Source organism: Ursus arctos, unplaced genomic scaffold (genome assembly GCF_023065955.2).
Source record: "Ursus arctos isolate Adak ecotype North America unplaced genomic scaffold, UrsArc2.0 scaffold_19, whole genome shotgun sequence".
In the NCBI taxonomy this organism is placed as follows: domain Eukaryota; kingdom Metazoa; phylum Chordata; class Mammalia; order Carnivora; family Ursidae; genus Ursus; species Ursus arctos.
Window position 1 is genome coordinate 14,845,031 of NW_026622863.1, and position 21,333 is coordinate 14,866,363.

At 51.8% G+C, this 21,333-nt stretch overlaps 1 protein-coding gene across 3 annotated transcripts; it reads left to right on the forward strand.

Annotated features, from left to right (window-relative positions):
* The first annotated feature begins 380 nt into the window (after positions 1-380).
* Positions 381-18,626, forward strand: USB1 (U6 snRNA biogenesis phosphodiesterase 1). Of its 3 annotated transcripts, XR_003314819.4 has the most exons (8): positions 382-568; positions 1,440-1,606; positions 3,387-3,570; positions 9,770-9,823; positions 10,754-10,859; positions 12,105-12,188; positions 17,570-17,682; positions 18,335-18,626. XR_003314819.4 is itself a non-coding variant. In XM_026494865.4 (7 exons), the coding sequence occupies exons 1-7, from the start codon at positions 459-461 to the stop codon at positions 13,302-13,304; spliced, it is 810 nt and encodes a 269-aa protein (XP_026350650.1). In that variant the 5' UTR covers positions 381-458; the 3' UTR covers positions 13,305-14,283. The 3 variants fall into 3 exon arrangements, 2 of the variants coding, with proteins under 2 accessions (XP_026350650.1, XP_026350651.1); XM_026494865.4 differs by lacking the exons at positions 17,570-17,682; positions 18,335-18,626 and adding an exon at positions 13,200-14,283 and having other exon boundaries at positions 381-568; XM_026494866.3 differs by having other exon boundaries at positions 17,570-18,626.
* Positions 18,627-21,333: the final 2,707 nt, after the last annotated feature.

A 21,333-nucleotide genomic window follows, 5' to 3' on the forward strand; every position in this document is an offset into this window, starting at 1 on the left:
CTTAGGAGACGGGCCCCAGGAGCTCGGACTCTGGACCGGCTTGAGGAGGGGGCTTCCGGACCCCTGATCCCGTCCGGGCCTCGAGGCAGGGAGCTCCGCTGTCTAGGGCGCTGACCGCTGACCCAGGGACCGTCCGTGGCTAGGAGGTCTGGTCGCGGATGGCTGCTGACAGAGGAGCAGACAGAGAGGTCAGGGCCCAGAGCGATCTGCGAAATGGGCACGCAGAGACTAGGGGTGGGGTTCCGGGAGGCTCCAGGTAGCAGTCAATGCGCTGCGAGGTGCAGACAGCGTGCTCTGGGTGGTAGCGTCCCGCCAGAGTCCTGCGGGGCCCCGCCCCTCCAGGCCCCGCCCCGAGGCGGTGCTTACCCGGGCCCCGCCCCCGGGAGGGCACTTCCGGCGCAGCGGAATTCCGGGTGCGATCGCTCGCGGATACGGCCTGCTGTCGTGAAGGAGGCCCCATGAGTGCGGCGCCCCTGGTGGGCTACAGCAGCAGCGGCTCGGAGGATGAGGATGAGGCAGAGGCCGAGGCCGGGGCCCAGGCGCGGCCAGGGGCTGGAGGCTGCCGGCGGTAAGGAGAGAGATCTTTCTGGGGAGGGTGCTGGTTCGCGCGACACCCCGACGGAATCCGAGCGTCTGGGGGGAAAGGGGCGATGGCGCGGGGCGGCTCGCCAGGGAAGGAAGAGGGGCACAGCAGGAAAGGAGCGTCCGGAGGACACCCCTGGACACAAACCCCGAGGGCCCCCACCTGGCTAGGCCAAGGTTAGAAGGCAGGAAACGTGGGCTCGGGTCCAGCCTCCAGCGCTGGCCGCCGGGATCTCCTGGCGCGCACCACAGCACCACCCTAGGTCTGTTTCCACATTTCAGAGTGTTTTCATTCATCCAGTAAATACTGATGGAGAGCCCGCTCTGCGCCAGGCTCAGAGCTGGGACGCTCGAAAGTGAACGAAACGGTCGAAGTCTGACTTCGTGGAGCTTCAGTTCTCCAGTGCCACGCCTGGTGCTTTGAAGAGAGCCTTTCAAGCAGTAGTATCTCTGTTGATCTCAAAATAGCTGTATCAGGTAGAAATACACTTTACAGATGAGGAGACTGAGGCCCACAGAGTATACATGACTTGCTCAAGACCCCAGAGCTAGGAAGCGCTACTCCAGTTCAGGCTTGTCCACTGTTAAGGGAATGTGATCTCTGAACCACACACTCCTGCCTGCCCAGTTGTTTCCCATGCTCCCAGCTAAAGTCGGCCTCCTTGGGCTGTTGGGAGACCCCAGTGAGACAGTACTGGGGAAAGAGCTTTGTGGTTATCTAGAAGCTGCCTCCAGCACCTGGTGGGAAATCGATGCGCACAGTCACCCTGGATAAGGGGTTATGACTTTTGTTGTAGGTACAGAGGTAGAGAATGCCAGGAGGCTAAGTGTGCTCGTTTTCTTTTTCTCTCTTGCAGTGCGCAGAGCCCCCTTCCCAGCCAGAGGTTGCCAGTACCTGACAGTGTGCTGCACATGTTCCTAGACACCGAGGAGGAGCCTGAGGATGACAGGGAAAAACATGGGGGCCGGGTGCGCACCTTCCCCCATGAGCGGGGCAACTGGGCCACCCATGTCTATGTGCCATGTGAGTAACTAAAGGGCAAGTGGCTGAGACTGATAGGTGCTTCTTGATGGGAGGAAGCTGGCCCCAACCAGGAGGAACAAGCCAGAAACCTCTGACGTGGATGGACTTAGCAGAGAGAGAACGAGTTTAAAGAATTGGGGAATTTTTCTGTAAACTTTTTTTCAGTTTAGAGTTCATTGACTGAAATTTTTCTTTCTTTTTTTTTTTTTTTTTTAATTAACCCTGGGTATAATGTTTTCCCACTCATGAGGAGGTGACCAAGAGAGGGTCTAGGGCGGAATGTCAAGGCCATCCCAGAATGCAGCCACAGCTGGCAGTTTATTTCTAAGGGGGCCTGGGTGTGCTGGGGCAGGTCCCCCTCCTGCCCCTACCAGCCTGCATGAGTGAATGGCAGGCAAAAAATGCCCAGGCTTCGGAGTCAGACCTCACTTCACTACCCACTACTCTGGGCACCCTTTAGTAAGTTACTGGACTTCCGAGAGCATGTTTTCTTATCTCTAAAATGGAGATTATGGAAATCCGTATCTCCTAGGACTTTTGTGAAGATTAAATCAGATCATTTTTGTCAGGCTCTTAACACAATACACAGGGTAGGTGGTGGCTCTTAGTATTTTGTGTTAGATCAGGTCAACTCTTAGAACCTCCATTTCCCCACCCACAGAATGAGAACGATTCTCTACACTGCCCACTCACCAGGGCACTGGAACAAACTAGCACACTGGGTGTGAGCAGACTGTTACCCATGCAGCTCCAGTCCCACATTTGGTTAAAAAAGAAGAGGATGTGAACATACAGTGGTGGTCATTGTACTGTTCTTCGTCTCTGTGAAAAATTAGGAGCATTCTAAACGTTTATCCGGAGAGCCTAGAAGTCTAATAGGAGACTGATCAAGGAAATGCTATTTGTGATTGTGGATTTCTGTGGAGCTGTGATCATGCGCTTGCCCTCTGCACTGAGAGGAAGACAATCCAACATGTAGTGTTACATGAAAAAAGCCAATGGAAGAACAGTTTGAATGGTACACTGTCATCTTTTCAACAAATAAGATGTGCACTAGGAAATGCGCTGAGAAGAGGCTGGGGGGGTAGGCATCCGACTGTAACAGTCTTGAGCTCCAGGGTAGTGGCCCGGAAAGTGGGGTGTGTGCCTCCTGGGGGAGAGGTCAAGGTGATCCATCCGGAAGAAAAGGATTAGAACTTCTTTATATATATCTTATTATCTCATCTTTTTAAAGTTTCTGTTCTTGGGCCGCCTGGCTGGCTCAGTCAGAAGAGCGTACGGGTCGATCTTGGAGTTGTGAGTTCGAGCCCCACATTGGGTGTGGAGATTACTAAAAAATAAATAAACTTTAAATAAATAAAGTAAAATTTTTGTTCTGAGAGTGTACATTTTACAATGGACAGACTTTTGTAACGTGCTGCACATTTGTAATTTATAAATAAATACACGTTTATTGCAGGTATATGTGCGAGTTTGTTTGACCAATGGCCCGGGTGACCACAACAGTTTGGAGACCGCTGCTCTTAAGTGCTAGGATTTCAGGGGGCCCTGCTTTCTCCTTGGCATAGTTCCTTTTTTTACTTGAATTCTTTACAATGAGTGTATGTGTGTTACTTCTATAACCATAAAATCATATTAAAATACATAGAGCTAGTCTGCTCTCGAAGTGATTTTCCCAAATCCAGAGTAACGAAAACCTTTCTCTGCCTTCTGGGATTCTTCATTCGGCCACATGGCCCTGGCTAAGCGTATGGCCTGCCCTATCCACTCTTCCCTCCAGATGAAACCGGGGAGGAGTTCCTGGGCCTGCTGGACGTGTTGCTGCCCCACGCCCAGACATACGTGCCCCGGCTGGTGCAGATGGAGGCGTTCCACCTCAGCCTGTCCCAGAGCGTGGTGCTGCGGCATCACTGGATCCTTCCCTTCGTGCAGGCTCTGAAAGACCGCGTGGCCTCCTTCCAGCGGTGAGTGCCCGGTGCTTCCTCGGCCTCTCCTCTCCCCTCTTCTTCTCTCCTCGGCTCCTCTTCCTGTCCTGAGCTACTGTGGGGGTGTATGTGTGGGGTGTGCTACCCCAGCCAGCAGGCCAGACCTAAGGTTAGAACACTGAATATCTCCTGGAGCCACCTGCCACATACCCCATCTTGTGTGACTTTGGACAGGCCATAGAAGCTCTGGAAGCCTCGACTCCTTACCTGTGGGCAGGTCATGGGAGCAGTGGTAGCTGCCTCCAGGGGGACCTAGGAGAGTGAAACGAGGTCATGCGGGCCTCGGCGTGGTGCTTGGCGAAGGATGGGAACTGTCTCTGGTTTGATCTGCCAGCCTAAAACTTTTCCTTCCTCAACTTTGCGTATCTCTTCTTCCTACCAGAGTGCCTTTCCTCCTACACTTGGCCAGACAGAAGCCCTGCTCCTTCCTTGAGGCTCTCTGATTTGGTATCTCCCGCAGAGTTCCTCAATCCCGGGGAATCATCCCATGCTGGGGCAGTGTATACCCTCGTGCTCATTTTGTTCATATCCAGTCCTTCCGGTCCGTCTCCCCTTTGGAGCCAAGCGCCTGCAAACCCAGGAATGCGACTTCTCTCTGAATACCCCACTTCTCCAGGTGCTTTGCTGACTATAGGCATCAAATGGATGTTCACTGAATGACTGAGCAGGAGGAGAGAGGTATCCTCTGAGTGTTGGTTCCAAAAGGAGCCTAAGAATCCGTCCAGGTGGTGGTTTTATTTGCAGAGCCCTTGCTTCAAATGAGGTGTTACCCAAAAGCCTGGATGTGTTGATGTGTAGGAGAAAAACAGAAGTCTAGTGCAGCCCCACTCCCACAGTGCAGGAGGCCTCAGGCCCAGGAATTCCATAGATGCACTCCACCCAGTAGGGAACTGCCCATTCGGTTCAACCTCTTCTGACGGCCAGAGGAGGAAAGGATTTGTTCCAATTCAGTCAGCCAGGGAATCGGGACCAAAACTTATCTCTCCACCTCAGTCCCCACCCGCCCCTCCCCTCCCATTTTTTTTTTTTTTTTAATCAACATTACCAGGTTTACTGAGCAATATGTATGTTAGTCAGGACTTCCTTGGTCACAGGCACCCGAAATTCAACCCAAAGTGGCTTAAACTGAGGGGGAATTCATAGGCTGGTATGACTAAAAAGTTCAGAAGTCAGGCTGGCTTCATGCCTGAGTGGATTGGGGTGACCAGAAAATGGCAGCTGACTCTCACCATCTCTTAGCTCTGCCCCTCCCTGTGTGGGCTTCCTTCTCACAAAGGCAGAGAAGGCCATTGGCAACTTGGGGGTGCCAGTCCACCAGCCTGGGAAGCCAGCCCTCTTTTCTAATAGCTTCAGCAAAAGTCACAGGAACGACTTTGATTGGTCTGACTTGGCTAATGTGTTCTCCGTCTGTGAGTCCAGTTAGCAAAACCCTTTCCCCTTCTATGTGAGGCTGTTTCAGCTACCTGCTTCCAGCTCCGTTCTCTGGGGGAAGGTGGAATGTCCGCCATGTCTGGGGCCACGTGACTTCAGTACCACACTGCATGCATCTGGGCTGCAAAGACCGTGAGGGAGCAAAACCTCTGGGAAGCCACGGCTTGGGGATCCTCTGCCTTCAGTGGGTCTTCGACTGGACAAGTCCCTTACTGGGACCTCTGGAAACTTCACCCCCGGGCCATTACTAGAGATACGGGTCCCTGGGGAGCACAGACGTAGCTCATCCTCTTCTCCCTCTGAGACTGGAGAACAGCTCCTAGGTCACCAAGCTGGCTCCCCCTGACTCTCCCCTGCTGGTGCATGGTGTTTCCTCCCCTGTGTCCTGGAGAAAGCCGGACTGGGTGGCCTCTTCAGGTTTGTCTGGTTGAGCCTATGACCAAGAGTGGGCAGCGCACCTTCGATCTGTCACTGCAACTGAGGGAGTGCTATGTTCTGACTGGCCAGGAGCCCCGGGGCAGCGGGGTAGAGAGCCCTCCCTCAGCACAAAATGGGAGAGCGGCCCTCCAATACGAGATTCCTGGGAGGAGGGGGGTTGGCTGGTGTCTTAGGGTTCTGTGAAGTCTGGAGTAGTGGCTACTTCCTGCTCACTGGGTCTGATCCACAGTGCCACCTTCAATGTCATGGGCCAGTGTAACGTCTTGTGTAAGCAAAAGGCGATGAGACCCTGCGAAATAAGTGACGGCGTAGATCCGGAGATGATCTGCCTAAGAGGCGGGGCCGTGAAGGGGTGTTGCTGGCCTTGCCGGCTGAAAGCACGCTGACCCTGGCCTCGTGGACGGGGCTGGAGAAAAACGTATTTGCCAGATCAGTAGCCACATGCCAGGAACCAGGGGGCATGTTGATTTGCTCGAGCAATAAGACCGCATCTGCATCACCAGCTGCAAGTGCAGTCGCCACTCAGTTAAGCCTATTCTAACCTGCTGTCGTTCTCCAAGATCGTCTGGTTTCCACACGGGCCAGATACAGTGCAGTGGAGGTGGGGGGACCCCCATCCCCGCACCTTTCAAGTCCTTGGTGGTGACACTGATCTGTGCCATCCCTCCAGGGATGGAGTATTGTTTCTGATTCACTACTTTCCTAAGTAGAAGCAGTTCCGGTAGCTTCCAATTGGCTGTCCTACCACAATCACCCTCGCTCCACGCACGGGTCAGGGAACCGATGTGGGGATTCTGCCCGCTGCTTAGTGTGTGTTCCAATTATGCATTCAGAACTGGAGGAAATAACCACAGGGTTAGGGGCCCACTGAGACAGACCTGAGCTGAAACTCCATTGGTCACCTGGCTTCCATGAGCCCCCACCTGACTAGAGGGTGACAGTGACGTTTTGGTCTCCTGGAATTAGTTCAGAGCCAGTGTCCCGTGGTTTCCAAAAGGCCTGATTATTTCCTTTTCTCTAATGCACCATTACCCCGGCAAAAGGCCGTAGGTCCCTTTTGAGAAGGCTAGGGAAAAGATGAACTCTAAAACTTTAGTAGTGTACCAGGGTCCTTCCTCAAGGGGACCCACCGTCCCCTTCATTCAAAGGGTCTTAGGTCCATAAACTGGCTCAAGTCTGGAAATTGAGGGTCCATGACTTTCTTTTTATGATTCGAGTTAGACTTTGTTCACTCGGCCTAGAACGTTTCTGCTTGTACAGATGAAGTAAGAGTTTAGTAGGCTTCCTGTCTCACTTCTGGGAACACCACGACAATTAGCCAGTGCACTAGGCCTGCCCAAGACCCTGCCGTCTACCATGGTAACTACACCCACCTGTCAGCTCGGCTGTTCCCAGCCCCCTCACTGGAGCCACCTCTTGGTCCACGTTTCAGGCAACGAACCCAGCAAACTGTGAGATCCCCTTCCTAACTCCCCAAGCTGCAACATTCACGCTGGATCTCTGCTTAGTGAGCCCATATCAGGAAATTCGGCCTGATCCAACAATACGATGCTTGCACCGTTATCGCAGACCTTTAATATCCATTCCCACACACGTTCCCTGGATTTCTGCTCATGCAGATTAGAAAACTCGGGTAGCACTTTGGAGTATGGCACATCTCCTCACGAGTCACGCTTTGAACCTCACCTTTAGGGCTCTGCTGGGACTTCAGTTATAGGTCTAGAAGCAAACAGGGTAGGCTCAGTCGGTTAAGTGTGTCTGCCTTTGTCTCAGGTCATGATTCCAGGGTCTCTGCTCAGCCGGGAGCCTGCTTCTCCCTCTCACTCTGCCCTTCCTCCCTGCTTGTACACATTCTCTCTCTGTCAAAAAAAAAAAAAAATCTTTAAAAAAAGATGTTAAAAAAAAACAAACACAGCTTTAAAAAAAACAGAAGCAAAGAGAGGTTGGGGGGGTGGGTCCTGCAGAGACTCGCCGTCCTGCAGGGTAACGCCTCAGGGGAGGCCATTACCCGGCCCTCCAACAGTGCCAGGTGACTCCCCTCGGATGGAGGTGGCCAGGCCCAAACCACTGTTGGTGGGGGAGCCACTTTCACTGGGAAAGAAACCTTGTGAGAATTTAGGGGCTCAGTGCCCCAGCCTCGTCGGGGTTTCCCATGAGTCCCCATTCCAAAGGATCCCCGTCTTTCTCAGGCAGTGTACTTAACTTGAATTGTAGCACCCGGCACAGCTAGGAGGTCAGCTGGTGTAATTCAGCCGATCACAGGATGCGGTTCTGCCTTTGAGTTTTTGCAGTTACAGCCCTGAGGCTACAGGACAGGAGGGTCTAACCTCAGGGCACACCTAGAGGCTCCTAGGTCCTCAGTGCTTCTTGAGTTGGGAATTCGAACGCCCGAGCTCACCTTTTTCTTTTACCACTTTGTCCGTTGACATTAGGAGCAACCAACCAACCAATGTTACTATGTTCCATAGTTTCCCCCAAATTGTTTGAAAGTATACAGTCGCTTAGCTCCTTCGAATAAATGGTTGACTGGGATTATGCAGTGCAGATATCGTAGACGTCTCTATAATTGGTTCCCACGTGGACTACCAGCGCTCTCTTTACTACTAGAAATAGAGTCAGCAGTGTCTTTGAATCTAATCAGATTAGAGAGCCAATTCCAGAAGCCCCAGAACCAATTCAGAAAACTCAACCTTAAATCCTGGTTTAGAACCACTCTCAGTACCAAAAATCTGTTGGGGTTCTCTAGAGAAACAGAACCAATAGGATAGAGACAGAGACAGAGATACAGAGAGATTTATTATAGGAATTGGCTCACACAGTTACGGAAGTTGAGAAATCCTACAATCTGTCATCCGCAAGCTGGGGAACCAGGAAAGCCAGTGGTATCATTCAGTCTGAGTCCAAAAGCCTGAGAATCAGAGGTGGAGGGGGCGGGGGAGCTGGGGGAGGGGGAGATGACTGATGGTGTAAGTCCCGGTACAGCCTAAAAGCCTAAGGACGAGGAAAGTCAACATCCAGTGTCCAAGGGCAGGAGAAGATGAATGTCACCGCTCAAGCAGAGTAGGAGCACCAGTCTGCCCTTCCTCTGCCTCTTTGTTCTGTCCAGGCCCTCAATGGATTGAGTGATGCCCACCCACATTGGGGAGGGCCGTTTGCTTTATTCGTTCACCAATTCAAATGCTAATCTTTTCCAGAAACATCCTCACAAACGCACCCAGAGATAATGTTTTACCAGCCCTTTCGGGATCCTTCAGCCCAGTCAAGTTGACGCATAAAATTAACCCTCACGGTTGGGCACAAACCTCCAATGTCCACTTCAGGATGTTTGTCAGGTCCCTAGCAGAGCTCCGTGTAAACTCCACGCTTAACCAAGCTCCTGCTGGTTCTGTCATGCCTTAACATTTTCCCCAAATGGGATGCATTAGGAGGCTGAAGGCTGATGGGGAAGCCAAAAGTTCATGGAGTCTGAGCCCCTGGACAAGCTGTGAGATTCTGCCCGGCGTGCTGGGGTGTGGTGTCCCGTCATATGGAACCTTGGCCCGAGGCCATCATTGATCCTTAACTGCAATGGAATTTGCCAAGTTGGTCCACAAGTAGCCCCCCCCGCCCCCCGCCTGAGATCTCCTAGTGTCTCAGAGAACATAGCCAGAACCAGTCAGAATGAAGGCATTTACCTGAAGGAACTTGATGGGCCCTGTGTAACTGATCTGAGGGATGGGTGGGTAGTGAGTGGGCAGGTGTTTCTGCCCCATTTCCACACCCACAAAGACCCACTTTCCCTCATTAAAGCATCATAGGTGACAGCAAGGGTTTTGGAATCAGACAGACTGAGGTTAAGATTGTGGCTCACCGAATTCAACTTCACCTCACCTCAGCTTCTGTGTCTGTAAAATGGGCATAGTTCTAGTGCCCGCATCACAGAGTCACGTGAGGATTCCCTCAGCTCAGCCCCTGGCACATGGGAATTGTTCATCTGTTATCACCTCCTCGATGAATAAGACTTTCTCAGTTCCCATCAATAAAATTGAAATAGTCTCAAATTGTTCATTGGAATGAATTGCTGTTAATAAAATTTTTGCTAGCATCTGAATGAAGCTGTATGTTACTTCAACTGGGTGATTATGTAAGGCCTTGTCCAGCGCTAATATTTTAGGGTTCAGTTATACCACCTGTACAATAGGGTAACAAAATGAAGTGTGCAATGAGTTAACTGTATTTTCAAAGTCCTCCCTTTTAACATAGACTTTTGGGGGATTTTTTTTTCTTATTATTCTTCCTGAAATGTGGTCTTTTCTCTTCTAAATTCCAGATTCTTCTTTACTGCCAACCGGGTAAAGATTTATACCAATCAAGAGAAAACCAGGTGGGTCTCCCCGTCTGCCCCCGCCTGCTTCCAGAAGATTCTTTGGAGTAAAGACTGAAAGGGTGCTTTGCTTCTGGCCTTGTCTGCCCCAGTTTTTTCTTTGTTTGTGTTTTAACCAACTCTGTGACTACAAAAGCAGCTGTTCCCAAATCTGAACCTTTCATTAAGAAAAATAACTAGAGGAACGTGGGGGGAGGGAGGCAGAGGTAGAGAAAAACATCTTGGTAAAGTGAACAAAAGCCTGCCACTGGAAGAAAACACGGACCCCTGCCCAGCTCCGTCCCCAGCTGAATGTCTAGCTCATACCATCACCTCCGTGACCTCTCATTTCCACGCCGTCACATGCCTGCCCTTGATACGTCCATCCCTGGGCAGCCATGAGATGCAAAAGAGCCCAGCATGTTCCAGAAGTGGTGGAGTGGGTTGAAGCTGAGAGGTGAAGGATTAAAGATAGTGACAGTAGGCAAGTCATCTAATAAGTTTCACTGAGACCGGGAGGGTGTCTGGCTGAAGAGGGTTTTTAAAGATGAGAGAGCATGTCTGAGAGCTGAGGGGAGGGTAGCTGGTGCCCGAGATCCCCATCCCCAAGAGAAACGGTCCTGACTCGGGAGCGATGTGACGCTGGAGAGCAGGGCCACAGAAGCTTGGGGGTTGTAGACACGTGGCAGGGGCAGATGAAGGAGTTCCTCAAGGGCCTTGAGCCCGCGGGAAGGAGGAGAGATGTGTGGTTAGAACTGGGGACGGAAGGTTTAGGGACAGAGGAAAGAGCCAGCTCAGAGAGTGGGCAAGCAAGGCAACCAGGAGAGGGGGCAAGAACCCACAGCCGACCTGCTTCCTGTCTCCTCCCCCGCCCCCAGCGTGGATGGCGTAGGTTCGCACGGGCTGCAGCTCATGCCCCTGTTGTCTCCACTTCTGCCTTCCCTCCCCCAGGACCTTTGTTGGGCTCGAGGTCACCTCCGGGCACGCCCAGTTCCTGGACCTGGTCTCGGAGGTAGACAGAGTCATGGAGGAATTTGACCTCACCACTTTCTACCAGGTAACAAGCAGCCTCTTCCTCTCTGCTGGCCCGCCTAAAAGTGGAGTCAGACCATCCTCGAAGCAGCCCTTGTTAGAGGCAAACTGAAGAGCCCTCCAGAACTTGCCCCCATGAAGGACACACGTGTCCAGGAGAGAGAGGGGAGTAGAGGGGCCTCGTGGTGTAGTCAGGTGCAGTCCATCAGAAGTCTGACGCTTCATAGAAATCTCTTGTTTTATCTTCAGTTTGCACAGCATTTACCCATTCTGCTCCATATGGATCCATGTTCATCTCTTTTTAAGAAGTAGTAGTTCGCTCAAATTTTTTTTAGTGAAATTGGCACACCAGGAAGAGCGGTAGCTTTCGGTACCTTCCTGCACCTCGCCCCACCCCATGCCCTCCAAGGGTATCTGACTCCAAACCGAGTATCAGGTCCTTAAAGGGCCCTTGGTTTTGCTTGTTGTGTTCTTTTTAAAACCTTGCTGAGGCATAGGAGTATGAGTTTCAGTGGAGATTATTACTCATAATTTTAGACATTTTGGTTTTTGTTCATTTCATCTTAGAAAGTATGTCATCTATTGAAATGTTCTAGATCAGAAAATAGAGTTGTAGCCTGCGTTCTCATCCACGTCCCAGATTTAATGAGTGTGTAAGGGAAAGCCTCTGGAAGCGGGACTTCATCAGCTGAGACCGCCGTAACAAAATACCCAAGATGAAGTGCTTTAAACAACAGAAATTTCTTTTCTCGCAATTCTGGAGCCTAGAAGTTCAAGATCAAGGTGTCATCATGGTCCGTTTCTGGTGCAGACTCTCTTCCTGACTTGCGGACAGTGGTCTTCTCACTGTGTCCTCACACGGTGGAAAGAGAGGAAGCCAGCTTTCTGCCGTTTCTTATACAGGCATGAATCCCACCATGAGGGCCCCACTTTGATAAGCTCATCTAAACCTAATCATCTCCCAGAGGCCCCATCTCCAAATACCACTGCATTGGGAGTTGAGGCTTCAACATAGGCATTTGGCAGGTTTGGGGGGGAGTGGTGGTTTACAGACAAAATTCAGTCCATAGCCAGGGTCAACCCGGAGCTATTTTATCTGTCTGCGGAGGGTGCTTGGGATCAACACTGATCAGCACTGAGGGTCTAGTCTGTCATGGAGCAGGCCAGGGCTCCAACAGGAATACCGTGACAATGGTCAGAGACCCTCTGTCACGTCTGGACCTGCCAAGGCATCCAGGTAACCGCCTGCTTCCCTGATGTTCCCCCGCAGGACCCTTCATTCCACGTCAGTCTGGCCTGGTGTGTGGGTGACGCGCGTCTCCAGCTAGAAGGACGGTGCCTGCGGGAACTACAGGTGAATTCGCGGTGTGGGAGCACAGAGGGTGCCTAGGGCCAGGAGTGACAGCCGCGTGTTGGTGAGTGGGAGGGTTGGCAGCAGGCCCTGAGAATTATGCGTGCAAACCAGAATCTGGGGGAGGAGACCCCCATCACTTACCTTGCTCAAAGGGCAGTCCCATGGCTACAACTCCCGGGAGCTTATTAGCAATCCAGACTCTGGCTCCAACCCAGACCTAAGAAATCAGAATTGCATTTTAACAAGATCTCTAGGGATTTGCGTGCACGTTAAAATTTGAGGAGCACTCCCCTACACCACTGATCTGAGAGAATGCTGTAGGCCTCTCCTGAAGTCCTAGCCCCTCGAGCAGAGGTCAAAGGCTCAGGTGCCTACCAGGGCCCGACAGGTGTTGGAAATGAGTGAAACGTGCCAGGCGTAAGGCCTGTAGCCTTCCTGTTCTGATAAGTGGGCGAGACGTCTCACTTTCCCGTCAGTGCCTTCGGAGGACCTGCTGCTCCTCCACCGCTGGGAGAGGAGACAGCGGGGAATGCTGCCGTGTAGGAATGTGGGCCTAGTGTCGCTAGCACTTCTGTTTTTCAAGGGAGACCAGAAATCCAGATTTTTATGTGCAATTTCTCATTTTCAAATGTTGGCACTAATGTGTATTTTTTTAAAAACATGTTGCAAGCCAAGCAATCGTGTGCAGGCAGGATAGACCCCCTGGGCCATCAGCAAGCAGCCACTTCTGCTCTTGGCCTAATCATGCTATGGGGGCACAGAGCCCTGGTTTCGGGCTCCAGCGGACCCGATCCCCAACCCAGTTTTATCGGGTTCTGAGCATCCATTTCCTCCTCTGCAAAGTTGGGATGCTAGGACCCACCTCACCAGATTGCAGAGCTGATGAGACAAGACACCTAAGCGCACGGTGCCTCACCCCTGAAGGGTTTGAGTAGGCTGGTCTGGTTCGCCGTGCCCTCTGGGTCCCTGATTCCCCTAATGCGACTGTCCTTTCTCGGCTCCCGGTGGAAGAACATTGTGGATGAGTTTGAAGACCCGGAGATGGTACTGCGTGCGCTCGTCGAGCAGGTCCGCTGCAAGTCTGGGAACAAATTCTTCTCTTTGCCTTTGAAATGAGCACCAGAGACCCTGGTCCCAGGCCCCTCTGCAGGCCAGGCGTAGATGGAGAAGCCTGCTCCAAGCTGTGGGGAGGCCTGGTCTGGAGGGCAGCCACTGCCCGGTGTCCCTGGGGGCTGGTTCGCTCCTGGCCAGTTTGGGTTGCAGGTCCGGCCCTGCTGTGTGTGGTTGTTGTCAGGAATCGCCAGTAGAGGGCAGCCTGGGCTTCCTAGTTTGAGGTCTGTGGTCTGTGGTCTGTGGTCCTGCCACGCACAAAAGAAAGTCAGGGTCACCTGGTGAGCCCACCCAACTCAGCCGGCACCCCCACTGTGGCCCCTCCAACGAATGGCCTCTCCCCCACACCCTTCCCCCACCAGCTGTCTGCATTTGGAGGCCATTGGCCTCCATCAGGGTTCTTAAAACCCTCAGGCCCTGGCTCTCCCCCACTCGTGCTGGACATACAGTGCTTTAATGGGTCTGTCACCCTTCCTCCCTGAAGCACGTCACTTTAGTTGTTTATTTTTGGTCCCCCACCCCCCGCGCCCCCGTGCCAGCAGAGGCCATCTCAGGGCCAAGGTGCAGAGCGCTCATTCGCGTTTCAGCATCAGTTTGCTCCAGCCCTGCCTCCCACTCGCCCCGCCAGGTGCCTGGGGAGCCGCAGCAGATGTTTTATTCTGGCCTGGCTGGTGGCTCTGAGCCCCGCCTGCAACGCTGTGACCTCTGGCTTCTCATCGGCTTTCCCAAAGAGGCGGAGGGGCAAGGCCTTCCCCCCAGTTCTCTGCGCTGTCTCTAGCCGCCTGTCGCAGGCTGCGGGCATTCTGAGGGGAGCTCGGAGGAAGGGCCAGGGGGTGCCCAGGGCTTTTATTTTCCGTCAGGCCTTCACCAGAGCAAAAGACCAGTGCTCTCCCCTTGTCATCTGCATCTCTGGTGATAGAGAAAGAGATATTTTTATGTTATAGTTTTCAATTATGTTCCAATAAAAATTGCATTGTTAATATTGGATTTTGTTTGGGACTGCTTCTGTTTAGCTAGGTGACAGGATGACTGTCCTCGGCACACACCTTCTCCCGTGTGCCTCGGTGCCTCTTGGGAGTCCCCATTATGGCTTCTGAGGTGGCCGTGAGAGGCACTGATGGTGCCTCAGTAAACTGACGGTGGGGTCACCCGGCCCGCCAGGCCTGCACCCAGACAAGTGGCACAGACCACCTCTAGCCCAGGGCGGGGCCTGTGGGGGGGCACCCTGACTCCTCAACGGTGTAAGCACAGACATTCAGACCTGATGGTGCTGTAACATGTTCAGAGCTCTTTCTAGAACCATCTCATCTGTCCTCCCAGTCAGCCCCCCGAAAAGTAAACCGGGGAGGAATGAGTATTGAACTTGTGCAGAAGAACAGCTTAAATGCCTTATCTCTGGTCCACCCTGACCTCAGTGCTGCCCCGGGGCTCCTGGTCAGGACAGCTTTCTCCCGCCTCACCCCAGGCCTGAGGAAAGGGGACGTGTCGTCGCTCTGGCTCCCACTCTGCCTCCTGCTCCTCTGCGCTCTCTGAGGCAGGCCCCCAATCACTGCCCAAAGACAGGAAATCACGTTCTGTGCCTGGTTCCCCAACTGCACTGCACTGATCTGCTGATGCAACTCCAGCCGGGCAGTCAGTTCTTATGGATTTTGAGGTCACACTGGAAAGGGAGAGGAAGCCTGGCCTCCTTCCTGGCATGCAAGGAACACAGCAAGTGTGCTGTGCAGCCAGCACGTAGGGCCACCAGCTCTGTGTCAAATGCTTACAGCGAGGGGGCAGGCAGGGCTTGTGGAGAAGCAGCCCCGTCCCCACTTTGCAGTTCTCACACTGGGAAGTGCAAGCAAGATCACCCAATATTCTGCAGGTTCCAACCTCAGCATGGAAGCCAGCCTCCACCAAGGCCGGCTTCGTAGGCTCAGACCACCCGATTTTCCTCATCGGGGCACTGGCTCTTCCCAGGAGGGCACCACCACCATTAACGAACCCAGGAGGACTGGCTGGGCCAGTCCCAGGGGAGGATGTGGCCTGGATGGAATTACAGTGCGGCAACTTTAAGAAATGGGCCAAGATCAATAAGGGGCTCATCAGTGGGGAATGGCAGGTGGTGATAGAGGAAGGAAGCTGGAGAGTCGCTGAGGGGGGAGGGTGGGCAGGCTGGGCCGCAGGAGGCTGGGCCGCAGGAGGCTGGGCGGCAGGGCCTTGGCGGGAGCCCAGACGTGGAGTGTGCCTCTGGAGCCGGGAGCTGGAGCCGCCCGCTCCCCAGCGCTCCGCTGACAGTGCAGAAGTAGCTGGGGCTCTTCCATAAGAGGAGATGTGATCCGAAGACAGAAGACAAGACCAGCACAGGCTGGGGTCCACCCCTTGGCAGGCTTGGCTCGGAATAGAGAGGTGCTCCTGATGCGGGTTTTATCACACTAAAGAGAGCGCAAAATCAACACATCTGGCCTGGGTGTCCTCAGATGTTCCCTGCCCGGCAGGGAAGTGATCTTCGAGGCCTCCTTGGCCCCTTTCCACCTGGCACTCTTGGCTCTCTCTGCACACGCCTCTCCAGACCACCCCAGCTTTGTTTCCAAGGAAGAGGGAAATTACCTCGGCTTGTTTGTTTATTTCTTGTCTTGGTACCAGGAGCCTGAGGGGCCCACCAGGGTGGGGTGGGGGGATGGCCGGCAAGGATGGGGGTGGGGGCCCTGGGCCTGGTTCCAATCCACAGCGCCTGGCCTTCACAAGGGACCTCGGCCCCTACCTGAGCCAGAACCCTCCTTTTACCAATGAAGAGACAAACCAGAAGAGGGGAAACAACTTGCTCCAGATTGCCCAGTAAATCAGTGCTGAGGCAGCCCCCCCCCACCCCCGCCCAAGACCTGGCTTCTAATCCCCACCTGTTTGTACAACCCCTCAAAACACCTCAGGGGCTCAGAGTAAAGTTGGCCTATGAAACCACACATCTGCGTTTTGATTCCAAAAGGCTCCAAGAAAACATGAGGGGTGGGGTGGGGGGAGGTTCTAAATGAAATGATATTAGCGAAATGTGGGTAAGTTTTAATGCTGGGTGACGGAAGCCTCGGGCCCACAGCGGCTGTCTTGCCAGTCCCCTCAAGCCTTGGGTGCTGGCCAGACCCCGCAGAGCTACTGACTCCTGTGATGGATGGGTGTACGAACCCACCTGGGAGCCCAGAGGAGCCTGCTGGGGCCAGAACCCAAATACTGGGAGCTTCAAGCTTGGGTCACAGGGATGCCTCCTCTTTAAATAGGATTTACCCCAGGAGAGGAACCTCCAACAGAGAGAAAGTAATTACCAAGCTGACCACAGGCCTCTAAGAGCATTACTCACGGTTCCTGGGTCCCTCTCTTGACTAAAAACCTCCTGAAGTCAAACTCTTTTGTTAATTTATTTTTTATTTTTTTAAGATTTTTTTAAAAGTAATCTCTACACCCAACGTGGGGCTTAAACTAACCCTGAGTCCCATGCTCTACCAACTGAGCCAGCCAGGCACCCCTCAAATACTTTTTAAATTGACTGACAATAAATATCGTGAAAGATTGCAATGCATTCAGTTAAACCAAGACAACCCTGTCGTCCATTTCCAACAACCACTATAAATTTCACAGTAAAAAATTTAGAAATCTACCACGCTTACCATGGTGAGCATAGTATATGGAAAGAATTGTTGAATCACTGTGTCGTACACCAGAAGATAATAATAACACTCTGCTGTCAACTATTCTTTGATTTTTTAAAAAAAATTAGAAATCTATTTCTCAAGTGAGGGGTCCCACAGGTAAGGTAGTAGAAATGGATAAAATTGTCCCAACTGTTTCCCTGAAGAACCAAGGTCCTTCTGGGTACTTGCTGCTAGAATCTAGTTTTAGCAAGAAACCTGCTTAATCAGTTTAGCGAGAAATCCCCGCCCCCGATAATCTGATCAAACTTCGCATCCCCACTACCTCCTAGGTGATACCCGATCGCCCTGGCCTGCCTCAATCAGAGCCCACCCCAGACTTAACGTCTCCTTTTAGGGATTTCCCATCCACCAATGCCCTCCTCACCCCCACCCAGCTCCTTGGCTAGAAATTCCCCCATGTTCTGGTTTTATTGGGAATTGAGCCCAGGTCTATACTGGAGTCTCTTCCCCTATTGCAAAAGTTTTTTTTTTTTTTTTTTTCGGTAAAATCTATCCTCACTGCTTTAACTTCTCTCCGACTCTGTTTCTCCTTAACGGTTTTTGGTGTCGTGACCCGGATCTGAACTGGAACCACCATCGGACTCACAGACGGGACAACCAGGCTTTGTGGTGTGCACCTGGAGTCTGTGCGCTGGCTTGGATGTCCCATGATAATCTGACTCCGGAGCCCACTGCGCTGAATAAACGTCCCCTGGAACACGGTGAGGACAAATTTCGATTCTTAAGGATTCTGACTATACTTTAGAAGCTGGGTCAGAGTCAGTCCCGGGTAAACAGAGGCTAGGTGGGTCCTAGGCTTTTCTGATTGGAAGAGGCTAGTCTCTGTAAGGAACAGAGGCTGGGTTAGAATCCCAGGTATTTTTGTTCCTAAGTGTAAAGGTACCGTTAGTTAAGAACATGGGAGCTTTACCGCCGACTGAAAGCTCTCCTCAAACTCCTGCTGACTATATCCTTCTATGGCCAAATGCTGTCCACTTTCTTTCTCGTTAGCAAAACTTCACTAAAAACTCTCTTTACAGTGGGCCCTCTGGGGGGCTCTTGGGATATGCCCAAATTAGTCCACCTAAGGGGAGCCGTCAGGCAAAAGGAACAAAATTCTCTGAGGCACAATGTTCTGCTTTGTTCACTTGGTATGAAGAAGCCAAAAAGCAACTAAATGATTCACACCTCATTCAAACTACAGAAGTTCTTTAGCAATATCTTCAGAGAATCTGCTCTGATCCAGTAAATCCCCAGAACCCATCACAGTGCCCCATCATTTTCCCCTCGCAGTTCTCCTTCATATCAATCCCTCTCTCCCAAAATGTCCTTCACCAACACCACGCCCAGCCCCTCAACTCCCATCTCTTGCAGATGAGGCCCAGGGTGTGACCCCTACCCGTTCTCAAGCCAGGCTGATGGAAGAGACACCATTTAATCCTTGGTGTCAGGGGCGCCTGGGTAGCACAGTCGTTAAAAGCGTCTGCCTTTGGCTCAGGGCGTGATCCCGGCGTTCCGGGATCGAGTCCCACATCGGGCTCCTCTGCTGGGAGCCTGCTTCTTCCTCTCCCACTCCCCCTGCTTGTGTTCCCTCTCTCGCTGGCTGTCTCTGTCAAATAAATAAATAAAACCTTAAAAAAAAAAGTTTAAAAAATAAAAAAATAAACCTTGGTGTCAGTCAGAATTAACATCGTCGAGGACTTTCCTGACTCCCGAAAGAAAAGGAAAAGATTTATTGGTTACTTTAGGATTGTTCTGGGAGCATGGTCTCCAGATTCCCTGTTTAGATCAACTTCTCCACCTATGGTTTGGCCTTGGGGATGCCTCCCTTCGGTTTGGAAAGGCCAAAGGAGCACCATACCTGCAGACCCTCAAGGGTATCAGACTACCCCTAACTCCCATTAGAAAATGAGGGAAGTAAGAAAAAAAATGACTAGAAGTCATCCCTCAGGTCTCTCTCGCCAAAATTGATTGGTCACGTATTCAAAATTATAAACAAAGATGAAATGTGATGGTCACCATCAATTAGAGATAACAGGAAGAGGCTCTCGGGACTGGAACTCACCCTTCAAACAGCCACAGCTTTGGAAATGGTCTCAGACCGGAGCTCCCTGACACATTCCAGAGAAATAATATTAACTGGCAAAATGCAGACATGTCTAAGCGCCAGACATTAGCCTGGCGTTACGAAGATGGTGTTTCAAAACCATTGGGAATACAGAATGCAAGCTGATGGCATTGCAGTTAGAACAGCTAGGAGGACCTGAGAACTTTCATCTATGGCAAATTCCAAAATCATGGTCTTCATTGATCTAGACACTCGCTGAAATGGTTAAGAAAGAAGGATGCTGGGCTTGGGAGTGCCAGGCCTCAAGAGGAGGGAGAAAACCTGAGTCCCGTCCTCACCAGAAAATTCTTGACTCTCCTCCTGGGAAGTAAGTGTCCAGTGCCCTCAATTGCCACCAAACTCACAAGGGGAAATAACCCTACATGTTCAAGGGTACCCCACCATGCTCTTGCTGACACCAGGGTAACACGTTCTACCCTTAACCCCACCTTGTTTCCTGCCGCCCTTCCTCAAATCGCCGAACTTTACCGGTGCTGAGTTTTGATCATTTACCTCGTGATCTGCCTGCCCGTGTCTCCACCCCTTAATATTTCCATGGGACCTCCTGAGGCTCCGCACAACTTCCTTGCCAGTTCTGCCAACCCGGAAGCCTGTTCGGAGGGAATGTTCTCATGAGTAGGAGATAAGAGTTCATCATGCCCTGGAAAGACCCCTTCTACAGGTCCCTGACTCCTCCCCTTCACGTCTACCTCCCTCAACGGCTCTGTCTGACTTCCCTGGGGTCCTCTGACCCCTTCAACTAACACCTCCTCACTGAATATTTAAATCAACTATTAGACAGGATTCCCTCTTCTTTATGGACCAAGAAAAACTCCATTGATACGGATGCATATAGATACAGAACCCCCTATGGTAGAAATAGATGTTTCCGTGCCCCTCCCCAGGTTTCCTCAGGATCATTTAAAGCCAGAAGGATTTGAGGGGCCCCACCTGATAATCCAAGGTTTATCGGACAAAAAACTTCTAATCCCCACTTCTAATCCATGCAATATGCCCATTTTGGCCACTAAAAAAACCAAATGGGCAAAAACATCAGCCCCAGATCTGAGAATCTGTCAATAAAATTGTTAAGTCCAGATTTGCCTTGGCACCTAACCCTAACACTATCCTGTCTGCCACTCCTTCCAACCCCCAGTACCTCACGGTCCTCGGTTTGTGTTCTGCCTTGTGTAGAATTTCTCTTCATAGGGAATCCCAAGACGTGTTCTCCTCACCTGGGATAGCCATCAATATACCTGCACTGCCGTCCCCCAGGCTTCACTGAGGCCCCTACGACGCACTTCCCACACACCCTAAATGCCAGTCTGAGGGACTTAAACGTCTCAGGGGACTCCACTTTAATCCCATACGTAGATGACCTCCTTCTATGTTCCGACAGTTATGACACTCCTCCTGGACACTGACTACCTTCCGAGGGCATTAGCAAGAAAGGGCCACAAAGTGGCCAGAGACAAAAATTCAGCTATGCTCTCTGTGTCTGACTTTTGGGTCACGTACTTCAGCTGCATGTGAAACTATCTTCACAGACCAAGGCTCCCCTATTTGACATGTTCCTCTCCCTGAAAGAAGATGACAACCGATAGGTATTTGGGGTCTTGGAGGATATTGTAGGATATGGATAGACCTATGTTCTCTCTGTGGCCTCACCCCTCTGTGCCATGACTAAGGAGGCATCCCTAGACCCGGGAGTCGGGGGCCCCAAGATCTCAAAGATGCTTTTGAGAATCTTAAGGGCTCTCTCTGCACTTTCACTTCCCATCCTTAGACTGACCAGTTACTTCCTGCCTTTTTCTTTGTGCATGAACACAAGGGTCACGCTCTCAGAGTGTTATCCCAGAAGCATAATGGTCACCAAAGATCTCAGCCCCGTGGCTAAGGCATAATCCCCCTTGCCCGTGAGCCATGGCTACAACCACCAAACTTGTCCCAGCTGCCTCCGATTTAGCTTTAGGTCATCTGCTTGACATACGTGTTCCTCCGCTGCACAGACCCTATTGCTTGATGAAAACACATAGTACTTTTCTGCATCTTGACTCACGTCTCATGAAATCTGACTCTCTCCCTCTCACATCGCCGTATGTCACCGTCAAAACCCTGCCACCTGGCTTCCCTTACCCACTAATGGGATGCCCCACCATTGTGTCCTTAACCACGATCCTGTCCTAGGCTAGATTCATCAGAACCCCCCACCCTTCACTGCCCCCCCACCCACACACACACTGACCTCACTCTTCCTTTCAATGGC